Here is a 21,849-nt window from a genome sequence, read left to right as displayed (position 1 = left end):
TGTAAACAGAGACATACATATATCTCCCATTTTTTTTCGTTGTGAATTGCTTATCCAATAACTCTTCCCAATCCTTTCTATCCTCTTCTGATTGATTCTTACAGTTGTCATGCAATATTTTGTATGCTGTACTAATTATTTCTTTTTTTAACAGCAGCTTCTGTTCTATATTCTACTAAAACGCCTACCAGTGCTGGTCTTTCACTTAGGATCCCCCTATTTTTTTCTCTTTGCCTATACTCTGATATCAATCATTGAGGGAAGGCAATCTCTAGCCTGCAGTCCAAATAAATGCCTGTCTTGCTCTCCATACCTTGGTTCTTTTGGCAGTTTTTTCCAGTAAATTCCAGCCACCTCTTACCTATTGTCTGTATCCCTAATTGCAGTCATTCCTATCAGCAAAATCTTCTTTCTGCATTCCCGTGTTAGCTTACTTCTTAGAATACTTTCTGCTACTCTATGAATATAATTTTCTGTGTTTATATATTTTTCTTATTCTCAAAAAGGATCTGCATCTAAAATCCTAGGCTCTCCTTATTTGTGAAAAAGACCAGAAGACTAATCACCTGATTAATACTGGACTCCGAAGCTACTTTGGGAAGGAAAGATGGATTAGTATGCAAGGATACCCTATCCTTATGAAAAATCATATAAGGAGGCTTGACCAACAAAGCTTGAAGCTCCGAAATCCTCCTGGGAGAAGTAGAAAGCCATCTTACAGGACAAAAATTGCAGGACACCGAGGCTACAGGCTCAAAGGGGGACAAAACTAGAGCCTGCAGAACTAATGTGAGATCCCACTGCAGTATAGGAATCCTTCACCGCGGGGCAAAGAAGAAAGGTGCTTTTTAAGAAAGCTTTGCAAGTCTTAGAAGATGCTAAGGAAGCCAACCTCTGTCCCAACACCCTTAGAGTCCCCCAGGGATCCATTCTGGGTCCTCTTTTGTTCTTCATTTTCATTAATGACCTCCATGCAGATATTCCAAAAGCTAACTGTATTCAGTACGCAGATGATTCTACTTTGATATGCTCTGCCACCTCCCAACCAGTATTGCAGACATTAACCCAAGATACATTTAACATAGTCAAAAACTGTTTTTCTGAGTGTCGTCTAATTTTAAACCCAAACAAAACAAAGCTTCTGCTCTTCTCTCCCACTCAAAGGTCCTCTGTATTACCCTTCTCCATTAAATCTAATAATGGTACCACAATCTCCCCTGACGATTGCACAAAACTTCTAAGTGTTTTGGTTCTTAAATTTGATAATCATGTCAACCAAACTATCAAAACCATTAACAAAAAACTTGGTACATTATATAGAGTTAAACCATTTCTTACTCCACCTGCTAAAATTACCATAGTCTGCTCTCATTCCTTCTCTATGCCTTAATAAACTCTTCCTGTTATAACCACATAGCTAGATTTGCCACTGATATGCCTTATAGAACACATCACTGTAAAAACCTAAACTATCTTGGTTGGCTAGAGCTACCCAGCCTATTAAAGTACAACCAACTAATAATTGCTCATAAAGTACTTAACCAACCAGATAATACAGCTGCTCTTAAAAATGTTATATACCCCCATTGTAACCTTATCTAATCTGCTCATGATTGGCAGTGGAGTTTTACAGTGTTGAGTTGCCAACATGGCTCCCAACCTTCCACAGAAGGTACACACGCATGCACTCACGCCTAGGGCCAATTTAGAGTGTCCAATCCATCTAAACCATGTATTTGGGATGTGGGAGCACCTGGAGGAAACCCACAGGGAGGACATGCAGGCTCTGCACAGAAGGCACCCAGCCGAGGATCGAACCAGAAAACCTCGTGTTGTGGGGTGGCAATGCTAACCACTGCACCACCGCGGTTGCCCTAGACTGGTAGTCCAAACTGTTAAATCAAAAACTTTGCTGGAGACTCTGTTTGCCAATTCTGTCGGTAAAACTTGGAACTCACTGCCTGCCGACAGCACTCTAGAGACCTCCCTAACACAATTTAAGAAAAGTCTCAAGCAGTATTTTAAATTGCATTGGCTATGTTCCTGCAATAAGCCTGGCTACATTTTGTTAATACTTGTGTACTAATACTATTCAGTCTGTTATTTTGTGTGCTACACTATAAATTTGTTAGATTGTATAACTCAAATGTAAACGGAGTTTGTAAACTTAGCTAAATGTGTATTTTTGTCATGTTTGCTGTTGTAATTATCTTTGGAACTTTTCTCCCTGGGCATCCGCTGAAAATGGACATGTATCCAGTCAGACTATCCCGATCAACAAATGTAAAATAAAAAAAATGTTATTACATACATGAAAATTAGAAATTACCGTGAACTGGACCTTAACTGTAGAAGAACTGGCACCTTGCTAAAGATCCCTGCCAAAAAATCTAAAATCACAGAAACCAGAGCAGTGAAAGGATCTAGAGCATACTGCGAAGCCCATATTGAAAAATGTCTCCATTTTGCTGGAGTATACCCTTCTGGTGTTGACAGCTGAAAATAAGCCTGACTGTCATGGGAACTGGAGCAGCCAAACAGTGAGCTTCAGACTGTCCAGGTCTGGATGGGGAATCCCTGAAGGATGAGAAATGAGATCCTGAACTGGATCTAACGTCTATGGTGGCGCCACCAGGTGAGACCACAGAGAGGAAAACCAGACTTGGTGAGGCCAAAATGGGGCAATGAGGATAACTAAGCTCCCCAGCCTGTGAGCTTTTTGAAGGAATTTTAGTATTAAGGGAAGAGGAAGATAACCATACAGAAAGGGGGGGGGGGTGCAAGCATGAATCAGAGCGTCTCTGGGGGCTTCCTCCAGTGGGGGTTCAGAGCGAACAACTGGCTACATTTCACATCGGAAGGAGAGGCAGCAAGGCTGACCCCACTTGAGAAAGATCAGAATAGACCTGCTGACCCTGTCTGCTAGAATGCTGTACCTCCCCAGAATGTGCGTTGCCCCCAGAAAATGACCAAAGATCACCCATTCCCACACTCTCATGGCTTTGCAACATAGGTTCCCTCCTATCTGCAACACTAGAAGCACTGCCCTCATCTCTAGGACGTTGATATGTGAACTGGTCTCATGTGGGGACCACGTGCCATGGACTAGTAGTGCCCCCCACCCTAGTAGGGAGGCGTCCATGGTCACTGTGGCCGAGGGGGAGACAGCAGAAAACAGTGACCCCAAACAAGCTCTGGAGAATGAATCCACCACAGAAGAGAGTGCATGCACACCTGAGAGATTTGAATGGGGTGTGACAATGGGAGATCTAACATGGACCATTGAACCGCAAGAGTCCACTGAAGTACCCACATGTGAAAACACTCCATGGGTAAAAGACTGATCGTGGCCGCCATGGACCCCAACACCCTTAATACCATTTCCTCTGTGACTAGTCTTGAGGAATACAAAGGACATGTAGCTTCAGAGACTGTATTCTCTCCGAGGTAAGAAAGATCCAGAATGGGTCTTAAGTACCAAAAAGAACCTGGAATAAATGCCTAATCCAGACTGGTCAGGGGGGACAGGTTGGATGACTCGCCTTTCTAACAGTTTTGCAATTTCCAGTGCTTCCTAGAACAGGTTTGTTGAGGGGCCGAAAAAACGTATCCCAATGGCAGAGTGTCTTCCTGTCCTTCTCACTCTGAAGTAAGGTGTCACGTACTGATTTACCAAAAGGATGGAACCGCCATTCGTAAAAGATGCCCACGGTTGCATGGGAGAGGAGACACATAGAGGTGTTAGTGACAGATGTCAGGATGGCCATTTGTACACTTTCTTGTCCTCCACTGACATGGACCCAAGGGAAGACTCAGAGGTCCCCTTGACTAGGTCTCGCTGCAGCCTAATCACGTGCCAAATAATTCAGCGCACACACACACAGAAAATGTCACTGAAGTGTACACCTGCTTTCCCAAAACGGTCCATCACCCTGAACTCTGTCAGGATGAACCGTAAAGCTCTCCTCAACGAGCTCCTTAGTGGCAGCTGCCACCATCATGGCATCAACCAGGGATCGCTTGATCCAATGGGTCCTGTCCGTATGTGAACTCAAAATTTTGTCTGGACATTTGGGAATAGGCTCCACTATATCAGACTCCTTCCATGCGCCAAATGCCTCCAGGAACACCAATTCGTCTGTGTTGGGTTTTTGGGCATACCACCCTCCACACTGGCAAAGGATTTCTATGATGTCTCCATCCAAATGGACGCAGATTACACCCCCCACCCACTCCTGAGGGAGAGGCAAGACTCCCATCTGTATCTGACTGCAGATAAACCGCATCATCCTAGACTGCAGGTGGAGCAGGAAGAGGTGGCCACCGACACATGCCTCGAGATGCAGTGAAGGGAAGCATGTGCAGATGACCGAGTCCGAAGCTCCTCCAGCTCCAGGGAGAACAGAGGTAAATGGAGCTGACCTTACTTTTGTTGGAGGGCTATCTGAGGACGAGTGATCTGGGGATCACTTCCTGGCCCTGTCCTTGGACTTAGATGTCTCTTTCCCCAGACCTCTTGGCTGGAGGTAGAGTGCCAGAGACTGGGGCAAAGATGGAAACAGAATCTGGGACAGAGGAGGCCAGGGTCCCAGTGGTAGGAGAGGGAAGAAGGCCCTTCAAAATTAACTTATTCCTCTTGTCCATCAGTGCCTGGTGATTAAACCCAGCAAAGATAGAACAGGAGGTCTCTAAGTGGACAGCCCAAAGACATACAACACACAATGTGTGGCCATTAGTTGGAGAGCTTGTGGTCACACACTGCATTTTTCTGAAGCCTGGTTTGGGGGGTTTTCCTTAAACTAATGCAGAGAGCACAAGGGGCGGTAGGAAAAAAAAAGGTTTAAGAAAGGAGTGTCAAAAGTGGTAGAAAAAGCCACTTACCCTAAAACTGTAGTCTAGAGCACGGATTGCGATGTGGACATGAAGCATAGGAAATGGCATTATAGGTAGGGAAGGAGCTTGGAGCTCAGATCTAATGCTCGATATTCTGAGTCAGATCCAATAAATCAGAGGTTGAAGAGCAAATGAAGACAACTTCAGATTCTTAGATAACTAAAAATTATTTTGGTCATACCAAGTTATTTCTGATATGTACAACTTTGCAGATTCTGGATAGCAATATATATATTTTTTGTCTTCAGAAGATGCAGCAAAATTCAGCCCAAGTATTGAAGATGGGTGGATTTTCAAAATACATTGAAATCTATTACACAAAATTACAACTATTCTTTGGGTTACATAGTTGTAAACTTCCAAAATATATGGCTTAACATTTAATGAAATTCTTTATCTGGATCTCACTTTGATCTTGACATACATAAGAGAGATGTTTAACTGGAATAGTTTTAAGATCATACCATTATTTTAGTGTGCTTGGTATGATTGACTAGTTTATTTTTCCTTTTATGTTCTTGGTTTAATATATTCAAAATTTCACAACAAAAATTACCAATACTAAATACTTATTGGCATATTGTTTTAATATTCACAGAATGAACTGAAGTATTTCACCTTTATATTTTACTTTACACATCAATGGAAATGTTATTTCGGCTTTTCCCGGTTAGGGGTCGCCACAATGAAACCCCAGTCTGCTGGTTGGCAGTAGATTTTTTTTTTTTTTTTACAGGTGCCAGATCAACACCCAACCTTCAGCGAAGGCACGCCCATTCTATGCATGTCTTTCAAACACCACTCGACTGCAGAGAGGCCATGCAGACTCCACACAGAGGGCACTCCAGCTGAGAACCTCTTGCTGTTAGACACCACTGCAGCTTACATTATCAATGGAAATGAAAGCTTAAACCAGCCATACTTGAAGCAGTGAATATTATAGCAGATATGGTATCTTTAGAAAAGGGAGTGCAAAATGTGGGAATACATGCAAAAAAAAATGAGGCCTAAAATAAGGCAGGAATTGAATAAGGTATACGTTTGGCTTGGTATTTGTGTGTGACCATGTTAATATAAATGTTTGCCTATATCACAAGATAGTTAAAGGTGTTAAAAACAGTACTGACTTGCAGCATACATAAGCAGTTTAATTTTTTTTTCTCTTACAGCTGCTGGATTTAAACACACAGAATGGTTTGTATGACGAACTGAAAAATAAACATTACACAATGCGACTCTCCTTTGAATACAACAGACTGTAGCCATGGTGCACATTTTTACCTCAGGGTTTCAAAACAAAAGACAGCCAAATGGAGTGAGCAAACTGAATGAATTTTATTTTTAATAGTCTTATGTAAATATTAACAGTGTAATTTTAAGGGAACATGGTGGGTTTATACAAGCACTATGCTTTATCTGCTGCAACACTTCTATCACAACAGGAACTTGGAATGTGTACAGAATGCAAATAAAATAGTGACCTTCAGAAGTTTGCAAACCTATTTGTTTCCAGCTAACATTTTTAATTTGCATAATTAGGAGCCAACCTATGAACACCAGATGACTACAAAGTGTGACCAGTTGTATTATGTTGTTTAATCAATCTTTTTTTAGCTGTGGAAATTTGAAGCTATGCATGGGCAAATGTACTCCTGGACATTGAGTGATTAAGAATTTTATCTTTTTAATGCATTTGGGTATGGTAGGCAACATTACATACCAACCAGATCCATGCATTCCTATTTCATTAGAAACTTTAAAATGGCTTTTCTAAAGCCATCTCAATTGTGTACAGGAGTAAAGACCCTAAACAGTGCAGGTGATCGGAGTTAACAGCTCCAGTGTCTGCACAAGCTAGCAGAGGAATATGGGAGTGGCTGCTGCCTACCTGCCCATCCAAGAGTGAGTTCTCACCAAGTAGGAGCACTGTTACAGCTCTGGAGTTTGGGCCCAAGAATTACTTGCTATATGGGTACTTTGCATATGCAGAAGGCATCGTGCACAGCTGAACTTGAGTCATGGAAGTGGGGTGCTGTCTGGTGAGTGCACCCCACAACCCAACTCAGTGCAGAATGGGTAGTCCAATAGGGCTTAGCTTGCAGGAATGAATGGGCCACTGAGTTATGCTGTCCATTAGTGCATAGAGCAGAATGTATACACCAGTAAATAACCAGAGGCTCAAAACCAACAGTTCCCAATTTGTACACCACTGGGTAGGGGGGGAATAGAGAAATGAAAAAGGCAACAGCTGGTTTGCAACCCACCTAGTGATAGTTTTCTAGGATTCTGAGTGGGGATGGTACCAAAGGCTTTGGCCAGATCAAGGTAGGCTTACCTCATCCACCACTCTGGTGACAGATTCAAGGTGACCAGGTTGAGTAGGCATGATCTACCTTCACACCCAAACCGTGGGATCCAGAGTTTGAAGATGCCTATATCCAAGATTCATTCCACAGCTGTGCATGTCAAACTTAGGCTAATAGAGCAATAGTTCCCAGGGTCTGCAGGTCACTGGACAGATTACCAGCAGTGCACCATTTAGACAGGGAGCTTGAGGTTGAACAGGTAATGTGCCAGTTCACTCCAGTGCTTTTTAACTGGTGTAGCAGTAATACTGGGTGCCCGACAGTCATGTTAGATCTCACATCATTTACACCCACATATAAAATGAATGTCATACCTGTTGATGGGACAAGTGTACAGATCCTGTCACCTTAGTCTAGTGACTGGGACAGTGTCTCATGACTGTTGGGCACTGTTCTAGGCACTGGTTGAGTGGCACTGAGTAGTCTCATGAAAGGTGTTGATGCATTTCTGCCTTTGAGATCTCTGCTGTTTGGGTAGATTTGTGCCACAAGGTGGGTGTTTGTGTTCTAGACAACTAGATTGGTGCAGTAGACCAGCTATTAGTCTTGGCTGGAGAGCCCATTGCTTCCAATTTGGATATGCAAGTGGGAAATTTACATGAGGCAGTTGGACCTTGGTATGCTGAAGTTCTAGGTTAATAGAACATAGGAACCTGCCTGGAGAAGTGGGCATCAAGTACTGGAGCATGAGCAGTTTAGAATGTTTAGTGCTGGCAGCACTTGCTACAGTAGGTCAGATAAAGTGCTATTCTGAGTCCAGAAGAGGAGAACTAGCAAATCAAAGGGAAAACTGGGGCAAATTGGCACCACTGAATATGGACTAGAATAGTTACAGGAAACCAGTATTAAAATTTGAAAGTTCACGTGTAAGCAATGCAAATTCACTGTATTCCAAATTCAATTGTTTAAGAGTCAAGTTCCCCAACTTTTATTTGCATTGCATCCTTAATCCTTATGCAGTATTGCCTTAGATAAAGGTTTATGGCTGGAGCATCTCCCAGTTTTCCCCCGGAACCTCTTGTACTTTTGCAATCGATTTAGAATTTGTTCCCGACAGTTCTGACTGGGTGCAGAGAGTCTGAACTAGAGGGGGGAAAAAAATCTGGTTATAACTTGGTGCCCACATCTAGGTAGTGGCAGATACCACCCCCCCCCACCAGAGATGGTCTGGTAGCACTTCTGGGAATCACCCCCCCCAGAGATGGTCTGGTAGCACTTCTTGGAACCAGAGTCCTGATTTTGCACATCATCTCCACCCCTGGGTCTCCCAACAAACTCCCTTTAAAAGGATCCCCTGCATTTATTCGAGAACTTCACTGGTTTCTAGAAAAGGTTGGTAGTTCAAACCATGACCCAGTGTATCCAGACAGGGCATTGACAAGGCCTTAAAACAGTCATGAAATAACTTCACCCATGCATGTCAGACTAGCAATGCCTGAGCAGGCTGCCTGTGAGGCACCCCCTGTGAAATTGGGAAGCCTCCGAGAATGCTGTTCAGCCAGGTCCTTGGTAACTGCTGCCACAACCACAGCAGCAAGTGAAATACTGTTGGTCCAACATGATTTTAGTGAGATAGGAATGTCTGGATGCTTCGGCACCAGCTGGACAACCCACAAGCCAGAGGAATGGTGGTCCTCTGATGGATTCTAAGGGAGTGGAGTGTGCAAGAGTCTTGCAACATGGAACACAGAAGGGCCCTGTGAAACTCAGTTCCACGAGTGGATGGAACTGAAGGAATGGGAGTGAAAATAACTAGGTCATCCAGTGGGCATAGGATCCAAAGGTCTCAGAACTTAGGTGGCTCCAGACACTTTGACTTCCTGGAAATACAAGTGCCACTCTGGGGGGTTGAGCCCTGGACAGGAAGCACACAGTTATAGCTCACAGTACTGTCAAAGTCTTAATTTGAGACCAGTTAATGGGCTTTGGCAGACAGCCTTGCTCAACTGTAGGACCAAGCCTGAAATAGTCACAACTGTAGCAAATTCAATATATCAGGCTTAACAGTAATTGCTACTTTAAGCATGCAGTCACCAACACTGCCATTCTGCATTGACTTAGTTAGTTGTGAAAAGGCTGTAAATCTAAATCTACATCTGTGAGCTGTTCACAGTACCCCATTCAATGTACCCCATGACCAATCATACTACAGAAAGTTAGTCCGGTACACTCTATTCTCACTAAACTGGAACCTGGGCAATTGAGTTGACATCCGTTAGCAAGGGCCAAAACAGCGGATATGCAAATAGACTTTAAGCACAGTATAAGCCACAAACACAACACAAAAGGAACCAATTAACCCCCAAACAAAGGAACCAACAACAAGAACGCAGTTTTACTATACCAATCCTCTTTTCACCAAGTGACAGATGCCCCAATTAAGAGAAAGTCGTTTAAGGTACACATTTGCAAATGTTTTATTTACAAAACGTTGACACAAATATAAAATCCATTATAAATGCACATTTACTATAGCTGCCAAGTTGTACACTATTCCAAAGTTATGTACATCAGTGGTCTCGCATACTTGTCCGTTTACCACATTTAAAAAAGTTCCAATATATTGCCGTGTTTTAGCACCACATCAAGGCCGTTTACCAGACCCCATGAAAGTTCTGCATTACCAAGTACTCCAAGGTAATCAGGCTGTACTCCAAGGTAATCAGGCTGTTTGGTGATCAGGCTGTTTTAAGTTGCCCCCGATTCGGTTTAAACCTGCCGTCCTGAGCAGATAATGGAATGACTTTAAAACTTTAAATTAAAGCAGAATATACAAATTATACAAACGCAAAACTGTACATTACAAAAGCCAACTACAATTCAAAGGCTTAGGCTCTTTCCCCACGTATCCTACGAGCCAGCTGAATGTCTTTAGGCATTATAGTCACTCGTTTTGCATGGATGGCACACAAGTTAGTATCTTCAAACAGGCCAACTAGATAGGCTTCACTTGCTTCCTGTAAAACAAGAGAAGGAGTCAGAACGTACAGTACTACACTTTTCTGAAATTACAATCCCAAAATCAATTTCACATAAAACAAGTTACTAAAAACACAAACAACAACAAAAAAACAAACACCACATTATGCTACGTACCTGAAGGGCACCAATGGCTGCACTCTGAAATCTCAAGTCAGTTTTGAAGTCTTGGGCAATTTCTCGCACCAGTCTCTGGAATGGCAACTTTCGGATTAGCAGCTCTGTAGACTTCTGATACCGACGAATTTCTCTAAGGGCTACAGTTCCGGGCCTAGAGTTCAAAAGCACAAGTTAATACCACAGCAGACTTTCTAAATCTACTCACAGAAATAAACTAAGCGCAATACTCACAAAAGTAATAAATTGCAATTAAAATTACTACGGCATTTAACAGTTATAAATTACACCCAGTTAGCAGAAGTAAAACCCCTTCCCACGCACAAGACAGCATACGCATACCACGTACTGCACGTACACCATTAGTATGAACCATCTCAAATTGACACGACCCTTCTCGAAAAACAAATGGCAAGATCACGTACTACACGTAAACACCATCCGGCAACACAACTCTAAAGACTTAACCAGCATAACTTTCGATAAAGACGAAACAGTGAAGTTTCAGGATTCGCCATTCAGAAAGTATATAGTACTACTGCCCAAATATATGCTCTATTTGGGCACTCTACGCAGTAATTTTTCAATTTGCCCGGATTCTAATACTAAACGAGAGGTACGTTTCCTAACAAAGGCAATTACTACATGCGCAACTGCCCATATAAGCCACTACCTCCTACGAGATAAATCACACGGATTAAGTCACTACCTCCTACGAAATACATCACAACACCACGTTAAATTACCTATAACGATGAGGTTTCTTCACCCCACCGGTAGACGGAGCGCTCTTCCTCGCCGCTTTCGTTGCCAATTGTTTCCTTGGAGCTTTTCCACCAGTAGATTTTCGGGCAGTCTGTTTTGTACGAGCCATGTTTTATCTAAAATTTAACGTATTATAGACTTTGAATGAACACCATCGACACAAAAGCTAGATTTTCAGATAACTACAATGAAACCCAACTAGTCATTTTTCACAATTTGACACTTCTAGAATAGTGTAGTGTTTATCTAAAGACAATATAGAATAGCTACCGTTTGCTATATCAGGCAAGTATAAGCGTATTAACAAGAAAGCGAACGTGGTTAAATGACTACAAAACTCCTCAATATTAAATTTAAAAACGAAAAGAAATAAGATTAGCCATAGCATCTCTAACAGATCTCACCATAAACAGCAAATAACCACTCGTTTATTAACAAGACTATTAGAAACTATTGTATAAAAAAGAGCACTTACCACAAAAATAAGCAGCTATAAATTAACAACCACCTAAATCTCCGACGACGATGGATTCAAGTGTACTCTTATGAGTTTAGCTTCTTGCTATTTATAGGAAAATAGCCGTAGACGTCGTCTCCTCCTTTCTAATATTAGCATACGCTAGCCGTCACATTTCAACACCATCATTGGCTAAGCGCGACTCCAACTCAATGATGTCATTAAACGGCAGAAGACTTCCGATGCTGCGCTCGTAGACCACACTCCGATTGGTTAATTTTAAGCATTTTCATTGGCTACTAAACTCGATGGTTTATAGGCTTGTTCATACATCATTGTAACCAATTATACTGTACTAAAGTAAATCCTTCTGATTGGCTTATTTGTTCAGCATAGAATCCTGTTGTTTGTAGCAAAGCTTAACATGAAAAGTGAATGGGAGTGTTTGAAGCGCTAAAATTAATTTGTGACAGTGAGAAAACTGTTTCCTACTTGCCTTCATTTTGCATTATCGATTGTTCATTTTGGAAGTATTTGTCCAATGTGTACTTTTTCGTACCATTTATGTTTAATTAAAATATGATGCATCTTTTTTCACTTATTGAATATTTACACGCGTTGTATTTTGTCTTATAGGAAAGCACATATTTCTCTTGCATTCTTTATTGTTATTCATTCGAACTCTCTTGGGATTTGGGTTCATAAGTTTATATTAGGCTAACGACCACCAGAGCCTTTACAAGCCTAGCCATGATGCGACACAACCGAGTTCCTTTGACACCTATATGGTGGTGTAGGTTAGTAAAAAAGTAGATAAGGTTTATGTCGGATGAGGTAACATATGATAGTTGGTGATTCGTTTACTTACTATTGATCTCTACTTACCCTCATCTCCATCTGTTCCTCTTCACAAATGTTCCCCTCAGAATTCTTAAAAGAATGTAATTTATTCTAGTAACGGATAACGGTGGTAAGACATGAACATTAACTTTTAGAGATTGAGAATAATGGGGAAAACTAATTACCTTTTCACAAAATCTAGTATTGTACAAATGGAGCTATAATAATATTAAACCCAGTTCTGCTTATCTCTTACATCAGGCTAAATCTCTAATAATCAATATGTATTTCTGAAGAAGAATGATCTTCACCTACCTCAGGTGACTTTATATATGCCATGACAGCTGAGGCCTAAGGCTATGTTCAAAAACTGAGAGGTCATTTAAAGCCAAAGACATAGTTTGAGTTAATCAAACGGTCCTGAAGCCCTTAATTAAATTAAATCTCATTCAAGCTTTTGTGAGAACTTAAGAAAATTAAGTCTCATTTAAACATATTTTCAAATAAAGGTACCCACACTTTAGACACCCATTCCTCTTTAATGATGTCCTGAAGTAGTTCTACATGGTGAGACTTCCATTTATCATCTTGCTAGGAATGCAGACTAGAATGCTTTCCTGACCTTAGCCCCAGCAACTTGGTAAGAGGGTTAGACATTCATTGTGCATTTAAGATATAAATGGAGGAATGCCAACCACTAAGGATTGTGTTATGATGTGTCATATTCAGGTAAGTACAGGTTTTTCCTTGCCCGCTTGAACACACACACACACCACCACCATTTAAGAGAACACTTAAAGATTGACAAGACGGACAGTGTGATTCTGCTTTTAAGAGTTCATTCACACAACAGTGAAATGAAGCAACATATTCCCAAGCCCAAAATCAGTTGCCAAATGGTAAATTTTATTTCATCATAGTCTCAGCAGTCTTTATGTTGAATCCTACCCCTACCTTTTTCCTGCCTACAATGTGGTGCTTTTGAGGAGCTCATTTCTTAAGTCAGAGCAGAAAAAGTCTGGACGGTAGAGGTTATCCAATAGTACAAGTGCCAGATCTGTCCATCCTTAGGGTGTAAAATGAAACATGACCTCAAAGCATATCCTAGGGTTCACATATGTGATCTTCCATCAGGAGCTAACAAAGCTGCATACAACCACTTCTGAGCAGATTATATATCAATTAAAAAGTGACCCTTGACATAGCCTTCTTGAATAACAAATACATAAAAACAAAGTTAAATAAAAACCATCATTGTACTATATTATGGAAATAGATGGAAGGAAGAGTTCAGCAGCTAATACACATACAGGTCCATTGCAGTAAAACATGATGACATCATTGTAACTTAGGGAAACATACTGCAACAAGAACTTTTATGGCTAAAGATAATTGAATCTCAGTCATCTAGATAATGGGGCCCATTATGAAAATAAAAGTATTTCACATTCCTGACTATATCATAGTGAGTGATGATTATATCATAGTGAGAGATGCCATATGCTGCCCGGTTAAAGAAACTCCAGCTCTACTCAGTGGCATACTGCCTGCTCAGAGGCGATCTGTGCCTAACATATAAAGCCATGTCCAACCCGGAATTAATGGACATGCTGCACCTCAGAAAATCCAAATCCCATCAAGCTACGCACTCGAGAGACTTGAACCTCAGCACTGAAATAAATAGGACATGCTGGAGGGACAGATTCATAACCCAGAGGATCCCTTCACTCTGGAATAAAATCCCAGTCCAGGTTAGGCAGAGTCCCTCATTGACTCTCTTCAAGAGGAATCTTGATGAGTGGATGGGAGATCGTAGGTTTACCCCGGGTATCACTTCTGTGTCACTGTTAGACAGAGGCACAGTATACTAACCTCGAAAAAGGGCATAGCAAAATTAATTTAAAATGGGTGGCGAAAGCCAAACACACTCTGCCATAGGGCAGATAGCCTAGTATGAACCTGTTTGTATGTGGTTTACTACCATACCAAACCACCTCCACATTGTCATTATGGATGACAGCTACACCCTAGGTAATAAGAGTCCAGAAATATCTAGAGTGAGAAGTACTAATGTCATTTTCAGAACAGTGATGTGCAGACTAGCTTCTGTCCATAACCATACAACTTAGATGCCTGCTTAATGGTAACTGTTTTCATTTGTAGAAATCAGTAACTCATGGAGGTAATACAAGACGTCCTTGGCCCTCAGTTCTTTAGCACTTAAAGTTATGGGGCTGTTATTTAATTTAATACATTCAGATCTGAACTGATAAGCAAACCTCACATTTTCAGCTGCAGGTATTCTATTCACAACCCTGTAACATAAAACCTGTTTGGGTTCTAGCCGATATAGTGTTGTCTGTACTAATAATGAGACAGTTGAAAACAGAATATGTCAAAGTTTGCATAATGCATTGGACATAAAAAATGCAATACTATTTATATACAACTGAACAACCAATGACCCAAGCTTTGTGCTTTGACACAACATCATGAAGAGAATTTAGTACAGATAAAAATACAATTGTTCACCCTGGCTACAAAGATATTGCAACTAGTGTATTAAAAACAGCTAGTAGAGATTAGATATATGACTTGAGAGAGACAGACAGAGAGGTGCATATAAACTACCTATACATTGATATTACACCCCAAAAAAATAGTAACTCAGATTAATATTAAAAATGTATGAAAAATAGCACAAATAACTATGATATGCAGACAAATGCAAAGAAAATAGTGTTCATTCATTTTTACCTGTGTGGGTTAGCTAAAATGGAATTACATTCTTCAGTGGTGTAACACAGAGGCAGTGGGAACTAATGTTGGGTGGCACGATGCCAGGGCACTTCTATGGGCTAGGCTTGTAAAGGCTCCAGGGCCATTAGCCTAGTACACACCTATGAACAAGCATACACACACACACACACACACACACACACACACACACACACACACACACACACACACACACACACACATAAATAAATAAAAAATCTAAACAGTATTCTCACAATGTCTTTACAATTTTAACCTGTATGTTTCTGTAAATACCATGCTGACATCTTCATCCTTTCATATTAAGAAATGGTTGAGACATGGAGTAAATTTGTGAAATTATTAAATGTATCCACCTGAAAACTTGCATTCATTGTATTGTAAACCATATTTTAGTGAGTGATGTACTATGGTTGATGGTTATATTGCATACAGTATATGTTGTCAGTTTTTACTAGTAGAATATTGGAAGCCCAGAGAGCAATTACAGTGCCCAGTTATTGTAGAGGAAACTTAAATAGATAGCCAGTATCTGTGGACAAGTTTCGTCAAATATGGTGCTGATACTGCACCAAACATTTAAAGACAAAGTATGTCCATGTATAAAATTGGTTCAGGTTCCCTTGATGTTCTCTGGCAGTAACTTTGAATCAGTGTAAAGGTTCTAGTAGGGTTTGCATATATTATCACCTCATTAGCAAGTACTTTTGCCTTTTACCATCTGCGCATTCAGTCATGAATAGTGCAGATTATCAAGTCATCAATGCCCCTGTGAATGTATTAAATCTATTATTCTACAAGTTGTACAAAATTCAATACAGACAATCAGCCTTAGCAAAGGAATGCAGTTACAACCTCATAAAAAAGCTGAGATTTGCACATTTGATTTCATGACTCCTTTTATTGTGCATCCCCCACAGACATTCAAAAAAAAATGTATTCAGATTTTTCTCTGTCTAATTCTGGATAGTAAATGATGAACTGACACCCACAGGAGAATTTCACTGTATAGCATCTTTTTTTTTTTTTTTAATGGTAGGGTTGTACAGTTGAGCACCAAAGAGTGGCAAATGTCATTACTTGCATTGACAGAATAGAATATGATTTTTCCTGGCCTGCCACCTTAGTAAGACTCCAGGTTTTGAATTTATACTCTTCTTTAATTGTTTTGGTTTTGAAATGTATTATAGAGCCATACTGATCAGCTATATATCTGTATTGTACTGGATTCTTGTAATTTGTCAGCACCTCTAGGGATCTAAACCTCACCATAACGATAAATAGGACTTGCTGGAGGGATAGATTCCTGTCCCGGAGACTCTCCATGCTTTGGAACAGGATTCCAATCTACATTAGGCAGAGCCCCTCACTAACAGTCTTCAAGAGAAACCTTGACGAGGATGGGAAACAGAAAATGTACCCCGGGGATCACTGCAGTGGCTCTGCTGAACAGAGGCACAGGGAACTAATGGCTCTGCTGGACAGAGGCACAGGGAACTAATCTAAGGGGGCGGCGAAAGCCAACACAATCTGGCTAGGCTTACATATGCCCTTGGGCAGATAGCCTAGTACTTACCTATGAACCTCGTACATATGCACATTCATTTATAAGAAATATCAAATTAAGTTTTTTTTAAAAAGAAAGAAAGACCTTGACAATAAACAATATATGCATAGTGTACAAATGGCAAAATAATTTTGCCAATATCATTTTATATTGGATAAAGTGCTAATTGCAGTCACATGACAGTCTACATTTTCAGATCTCCTTTGGCAATTTATTTATTTATTTACACTTTGTGGACGGGGTTACTCCCACTAGGACAATGTTCTCTTTTCAGGGGAGACCCATGGTGGTATTCATACTAACTAGGGGAAATTTGGTGAGGACGCTGGGGAACTTTGTGTGCTTAGGTTTCTGTGTTATGGCAGGGCCTTTCTGACTGGGTCATCTATCATCTGCATACCTCATTAGGGACCTTTACTATCTTGTTTAGAATTATTTCTTTTTTCCCATCTTGTACACTCTTTTTTTTTTAAATATACATACAATTTCCCATCCAACCAATGCTTATCTCAAACTTTTCTCTCTCCTCTAAGTACTTCCATAGCTCTTTAATGGGTAAACCCAGAAGTAGCCCTTTGGATGGCAAAATTCAAGGACCTTCTCCCGCCTCTAGAACAGCATATTAAGGTTTCTGAATCATAGGGATGATCAGTAAAGACTCAGTTGTGAAGAGAAGTATGGGGCACTGGAATTTATCATTATCCTGTGGCTAGTCAGCATCCCTAATATATAAATTACTCTGTTTCAGAAGGTGCATGAATTTAGGTGTCCTATGCAGGGTGACCTATCTCCATTGCCCCTCCTTTCACAGAAGTTGCAGCCTGCAAGGTGTCTGGTCTCCACCAGAGATTGTGCAGGCAATAGAAAGCCCAACACCAATTCCTCAAGATTAAGAAAGCTCACATCTGTTTCATAAGATAATAGAATTATAGGAGATTACTACGCTAATAGCCCTGGGACCCTTACAAGCCTAGCCAACAGTTTATCTCCAAAAAGAAATCTCAGCACCTGTCGCCCCTGTCAATGAGGGGCACAGGTGAAACCCCTGGGGCAAATTTGTGTTTTCCCATACACTCATCAAGGTTGCACTTGAAGAGGGTACTCTGTTTGATGTGTATGGGAAGTCTATCCCAGAGACGGGGCAGCCTCTGGGAGACAAACCTGTCTCTCCAGCAGGTTTTGTTGATGTCGCATATTAGATTCAGGCCTTTCAAGCAAGTAATGCTCGAGGAGTTAGACTTATGGATACGGAGCATCTCTAGTAGGGCAGGGTCTGAGATTAACTTGTAGGTGAGACACAGATCACCTCTGAGCAATCTGTATGATACCAAGTAGAGTGATAGTGATTTAAGGCTGTCTGCATAGGACAGGTGTTGGAGGGCATGGGTTCTCTTTGGGATGTATTTCTGTGGCCTTTCCAGTTGGTGCAGATGTTTGGAGAGGTGTATACCAAACAGGGTGTTATACTCAATTATTGGTCTAATGAGGGAAGAGTATAGAGAGGTAATAAACTCCTTTTTTCTGGATGCAATCCCTTTATATATGAGATGAACCAAGTAAAAGGCTTTTCTGACCACTGCCTCTACATGATGGTCGAATTTGAGGTTGTTATCAACCTGAGTACCCAGGTCTGTCACCACAGGTTGTGTGCTTAGAGGGTTGCCACTGATGTAATCAGCAGGGGTTCTGTTTTTGCAGAATGGTATGATGATACATTTTTTTGCATTTAGCTTGAGGCCATGACTTTGGCACCAGTCATTAGTTGCTGTGAGACCCTCTTGCAATATGTTAACCTTATTTGGGGGGGGGGGTCAATAACAGCACCTGACTTACAGTCATCCGCAAACTTGGTTAGCCACAGGCCTTTTGTCTTTGCCTGGACCTCTGAGAAGTAGTTGCCAAACAGTACAGGTCCCAGGACAGATCCCTGGGGAACTCCACTAATGACAGGTCTGCTATCAGAGGTGGAGGTGCCTATTTTGACCTTGAGGGTCCTGTCGGTGAGCCAGTTGGCCATCCACTCAATGAGATAGGGATTTAACTTAAGCCTCTACCTGACCCTTCTGGTGTAATGGGAATGTTCCTGGGACTCTCTGCCCTTATGTCAGGAGGCAGGCACTTCACCTTATTTGATCTTACATTCTTTCACAGTTTGTAACATGCTACCTTATCAGGGAGGTTGTTTATTACTCTTGGAAAAAAAATGCTTCCTTCTGTAACTCCAGAGTAGTGTCTCCCCATTCCCCGGCTCCTAAATATTGTCCATTTTTCTTGCCCATTCAAATGTTTTAAACTTTATTGGTGCCTTTTAGTCCCCTGTCCAGATTTGTTTCAATGAATACATATTGAGGTGTATTAGTCTATATCTGTTTATGTAACTTGTGCTTCTAAAATTAAACCATTTTAGTTTACCTCTTCTAGGCCACCTTGATCCATCCTCTGTCCTCAAAGAAACCAGGTATCCAGAACTGCTCAGAGTACTATAGATGGTTTCTCCAAACTGACTGCATAGAAAAATAAAATGCCCTCTTTTATACTAGCAATGCCTTGACAAAGTGATTTTAAATAATTTGGAGGGTTTTTTTTGGAATTTACACACATACAGTAGAGGTGGCCGGTGGTGGAGGTGGCCACAGTGGTGCAGCGGTTAGTGTTGCCGCCTCACAGCAAGAGGTTCTCCAGTTCAATTCTCAGCTGGGGTGCCTTCTGTTTGAAGTCTACATGTCCTGCCTGAGGTCACATGGGTTTCCTCCAGGTGCTCTGGTTTCCTCCTACATTCCAAAGACATGCAGTATTTGGATTGGACGCTCTAAATTGGCTGTAGGTGAGAGTGTGTGCAAGAATGAGTGGTGTGAATGAACTACGGTGGCAGAGCTAGCCACCCGGTTGTGTAAACCTTGACACCCCGACCCCATATGCAAAATGGGAAAAGGGAATGAGGATGGATGGATGGATGGATGGATACAGTAGAGTTCTAGTAATAATGGAAAAAAAGAACATTTACTGATTGTATGCAAATCCTATACTTAACAAGCATTAGTATCACATTATATATGTAGTAAATCAGCAGACTTGCTCTGTAACCTACAGCTAATAACAGCTATTGTGGGAAAGATTAATTCCTACCATTTTTTTACACAGGCTTTGGTGGGGACTAGAACACAGGGAAACTGGAACATAAAACGCAAACAATTGATGGGACGATATGTTGCCTAGTCATATACACCTTTAAGCAGACTCTTTCCAGGCAGTTAATACTGCTTACCTCTCAAATCAAGCAGGGCTGTACATGATAACATTGGTGTAAATTTGTGTCTACCCATCTAGTCATGAAGACTAGCCAAAAGCTAGCCAAAATAGTACTTTGTTTGACCTGTAGTAGTAACGTATTCCAAAGGCTAGTTCTAACAAGCAAAATCTGAATTGCCTGTTAACACCCATTAAATGCAGTAAGTAGTATCATCTGTTAGAGTAAATTAGGGAGAAAACAGACAGATTATGGACTGATCCATTTGAATTATCCTCTATTACAGTAAATTAGGAAGAAAACAGACAGATTATGGACTGGTCCGTTTTAATTTCAGTGGCTACCTTAGGCATGAAAGGAGGATTGTGTCACAGGGACACTCTACTTCTATGAACGACTAAGTAAGAAAAAGGTGACACACAAAGCCTGCAATTGAGACAGCCTTCAGTCAAAAGGAATGCCTACCAGAAAGACAGTTTTCCAAGACACATACTTTAAATCTGCTTTATCAGCTGGTTCATACAGAGGCAAGTTCAATATTTCTAACACAAAATATAAATCAGAAGGTGAAGACAGGATCATTATCTGGAAGATGTATAGGAAAGATGGCTCTAAGGAAGACCTTGCACACCTTCAAAGATGCCAGAGAAGAGTTAGACAATGTTGAAAATCTGAAATGAATGCTAATGACCTCTAATGAAGAAATAACTCAAACTAGTGGGAGGCTGGCATAATGGCTAAGGTGTTGACCTTAGAAAAACAAGGTGCAGGGTCTGATTCTCATGGGGGTAATTGACTAGGTTTAAAATGGTATACAAGGGCAGTTGGCCTAGTACTAATCTATGAACCTATGAACCAGTGTCAAAATGTGTGACAAGTAGTCTAAAATGTCTGGTACAGGAGCAATAAAAAAGGTCTAATCCCTCTTGTGGGAGCCCAAATGAAAAAAAGCATATCCACTTACCTTTATATGTTTATCAGGTATTCAGTCTCTTTAGAGAAGCCAGCCCAACATATCCAGGTCAGAAGGGTCCCTGGGAATTGTGGAAAGTAGAGTAATCCTGAGTTTAGATGAAAGGAGTGAAGGTCCAGGTGAGGCTTGACAGAGAGGTAAGTTAGAAGAAATCTGAAGGCCTTCAGATGTAGAGTCTTCTTCAGAAGATGAGACCATAACAAGGGAATCCAAACTTGTCAAGGCCAGTATGAGGCTCTGAGAATGACTTTGAACTTGATCAGTCTGGCTTCTGAATGAACTTTTGGGACCCAGAAAAATTAGAAAAGCATAAAGAAAATCCCCAAGGTCACATCTACATGAGTACATCTCTGGAGGGGCTAAAAAAAAGAAATGGCTGTACTTGACATTGGTCAAAAAATGTAAATAGGTCACAACAAGGCTTTCATTAGTTACAAAAGAGTTTCCATGCTACACATTGACTTATAGATCAGTTGTGAAGCATCAGTAAACAGTCACAGAACCTTTCCACTAAAGAACTAAACAGCATCAGTAAACAGTCACAGAACCTTTCCACTAAAGAACTAAACAGCATCAGTAAACAGTCACAGAACCTTTCCACTAAAGGATGCTAAGGATAATCACAAGGCTTTCTTTAGTTATGTTAGGAACCTGGGTGGGAATTCTCAGATATGCTCAGAATTAGTCCAAAATGACAAAAAATACACCAAACCCACAGACATTGCCAACATCCTAGCTGACAGGTTCAGCGCAAACTTCTCACCCCCTCCCCACCAAAAGGGCAAATATCTATCCCAGCAGAGTGCTGGCTCCTGACATCTCAGATGCTCAGGTAAGAGCCACCCTCTCCAAAGCAAAAAACGCAGC

The 21,849-nt window shown here is 41.1% G+C and overlaps 2 protein-coding genes across 3 annotated transcripts in view; one reads left to right on the top strand and one right to left on the bottom strand.

Annotated features, from left to right (window-relative positions):
• LOC122812915 overlaps positions 1–9,152 on the top strand; it is a 739,345-nt gene extending 730,193 nt beyond the window's left edge. For both annotated transcript variants that reach the window (XM_044084968.1, XM_044084969.1), the window contains exon 16: positions 6,063–9,152. In XM_044084968.1, coding sequence (XP_043940903.1) covers positions 6,063–6,097 — 35 coding nt within the window. In that variant the 3' untranslated portion in view covers positions 6,098–9,152. The remainder of the gene's footprint in view (positions 1–6,062) is intronic.
• Positions 9,153–9,651: 499 nt separating this feature from the next.
• On the bottom strand, positions 9,652–11,703 carry LOC122812916 (histone H3.3A). Its single transcript, XM_044084970.1, has 4 exons — positions 11,596–11,703; positions 11,102–11,236; positions 10,356–10,509; positions 9,652–10,216 (listed from the first exon to the last, which is right to left on the bottom strand). Exons 2-4 carry the CDS (start codon positions 11,227–11,229, stop codon positions 10,088–10,090), a joined length of 411 nt encoding a protein of 136 aa, XP_043940905.1. The 5' UTR covers positions 11,230–11,236; positions 11,596–11,703; the 3' UTR covers positions 9,652–10,087.
• Positions 11,704–21,849: the final 10,146 nt, after the last annotated feature.

This window comes from Protopterus annectens, chromosome 10.part0 (genome assembly GCF_019279795.1).
Source record: "Protopterus annectens isolate FY-2018-M chromosome 10.part0, PAN1.0, whole genome shotgun sequence".
In the NCBI taxonomy this organism is placed as follows: domain Eukaryota; kingdom Metazoa; phylum Chordata; order Ceratodontiformes; family Protopteridae; genus Protopterus; species Protopterus annectens.
Note: the sequence above shows the minus strand (reverse complement) of the source record. Positions and strands in the feature narration are given on the sequence as shown.

What these genes read in the sequence shown, in the direction of transcription:
- LOC122812916 (XM_044084970.1), bottom strand. Translation starts at nt 11,229, where the DNA reads ATGGCTCGTACAAAACAGACTGCCCGAAAATCTACTGGTGGAAAAGCT. An exon ending in AAGAAACCTCATCGTTATAG is followed by an intron (nt 10,510 to 11,101) that starts GTAATTTAACGT and finishes TTTGAACTCTAG; the next exon opens with GCCCGGAACTGTAGCCCTTA. An exon ending in CAGCCATTGGTGCCCTTCAG is followed by an intron (nt 10,217 to 10,355) that starts GTACGTAGCATA and finishes CTTGTTTTACAG; the next exon opens with GAAGCAAGTGAAGCCTATCT.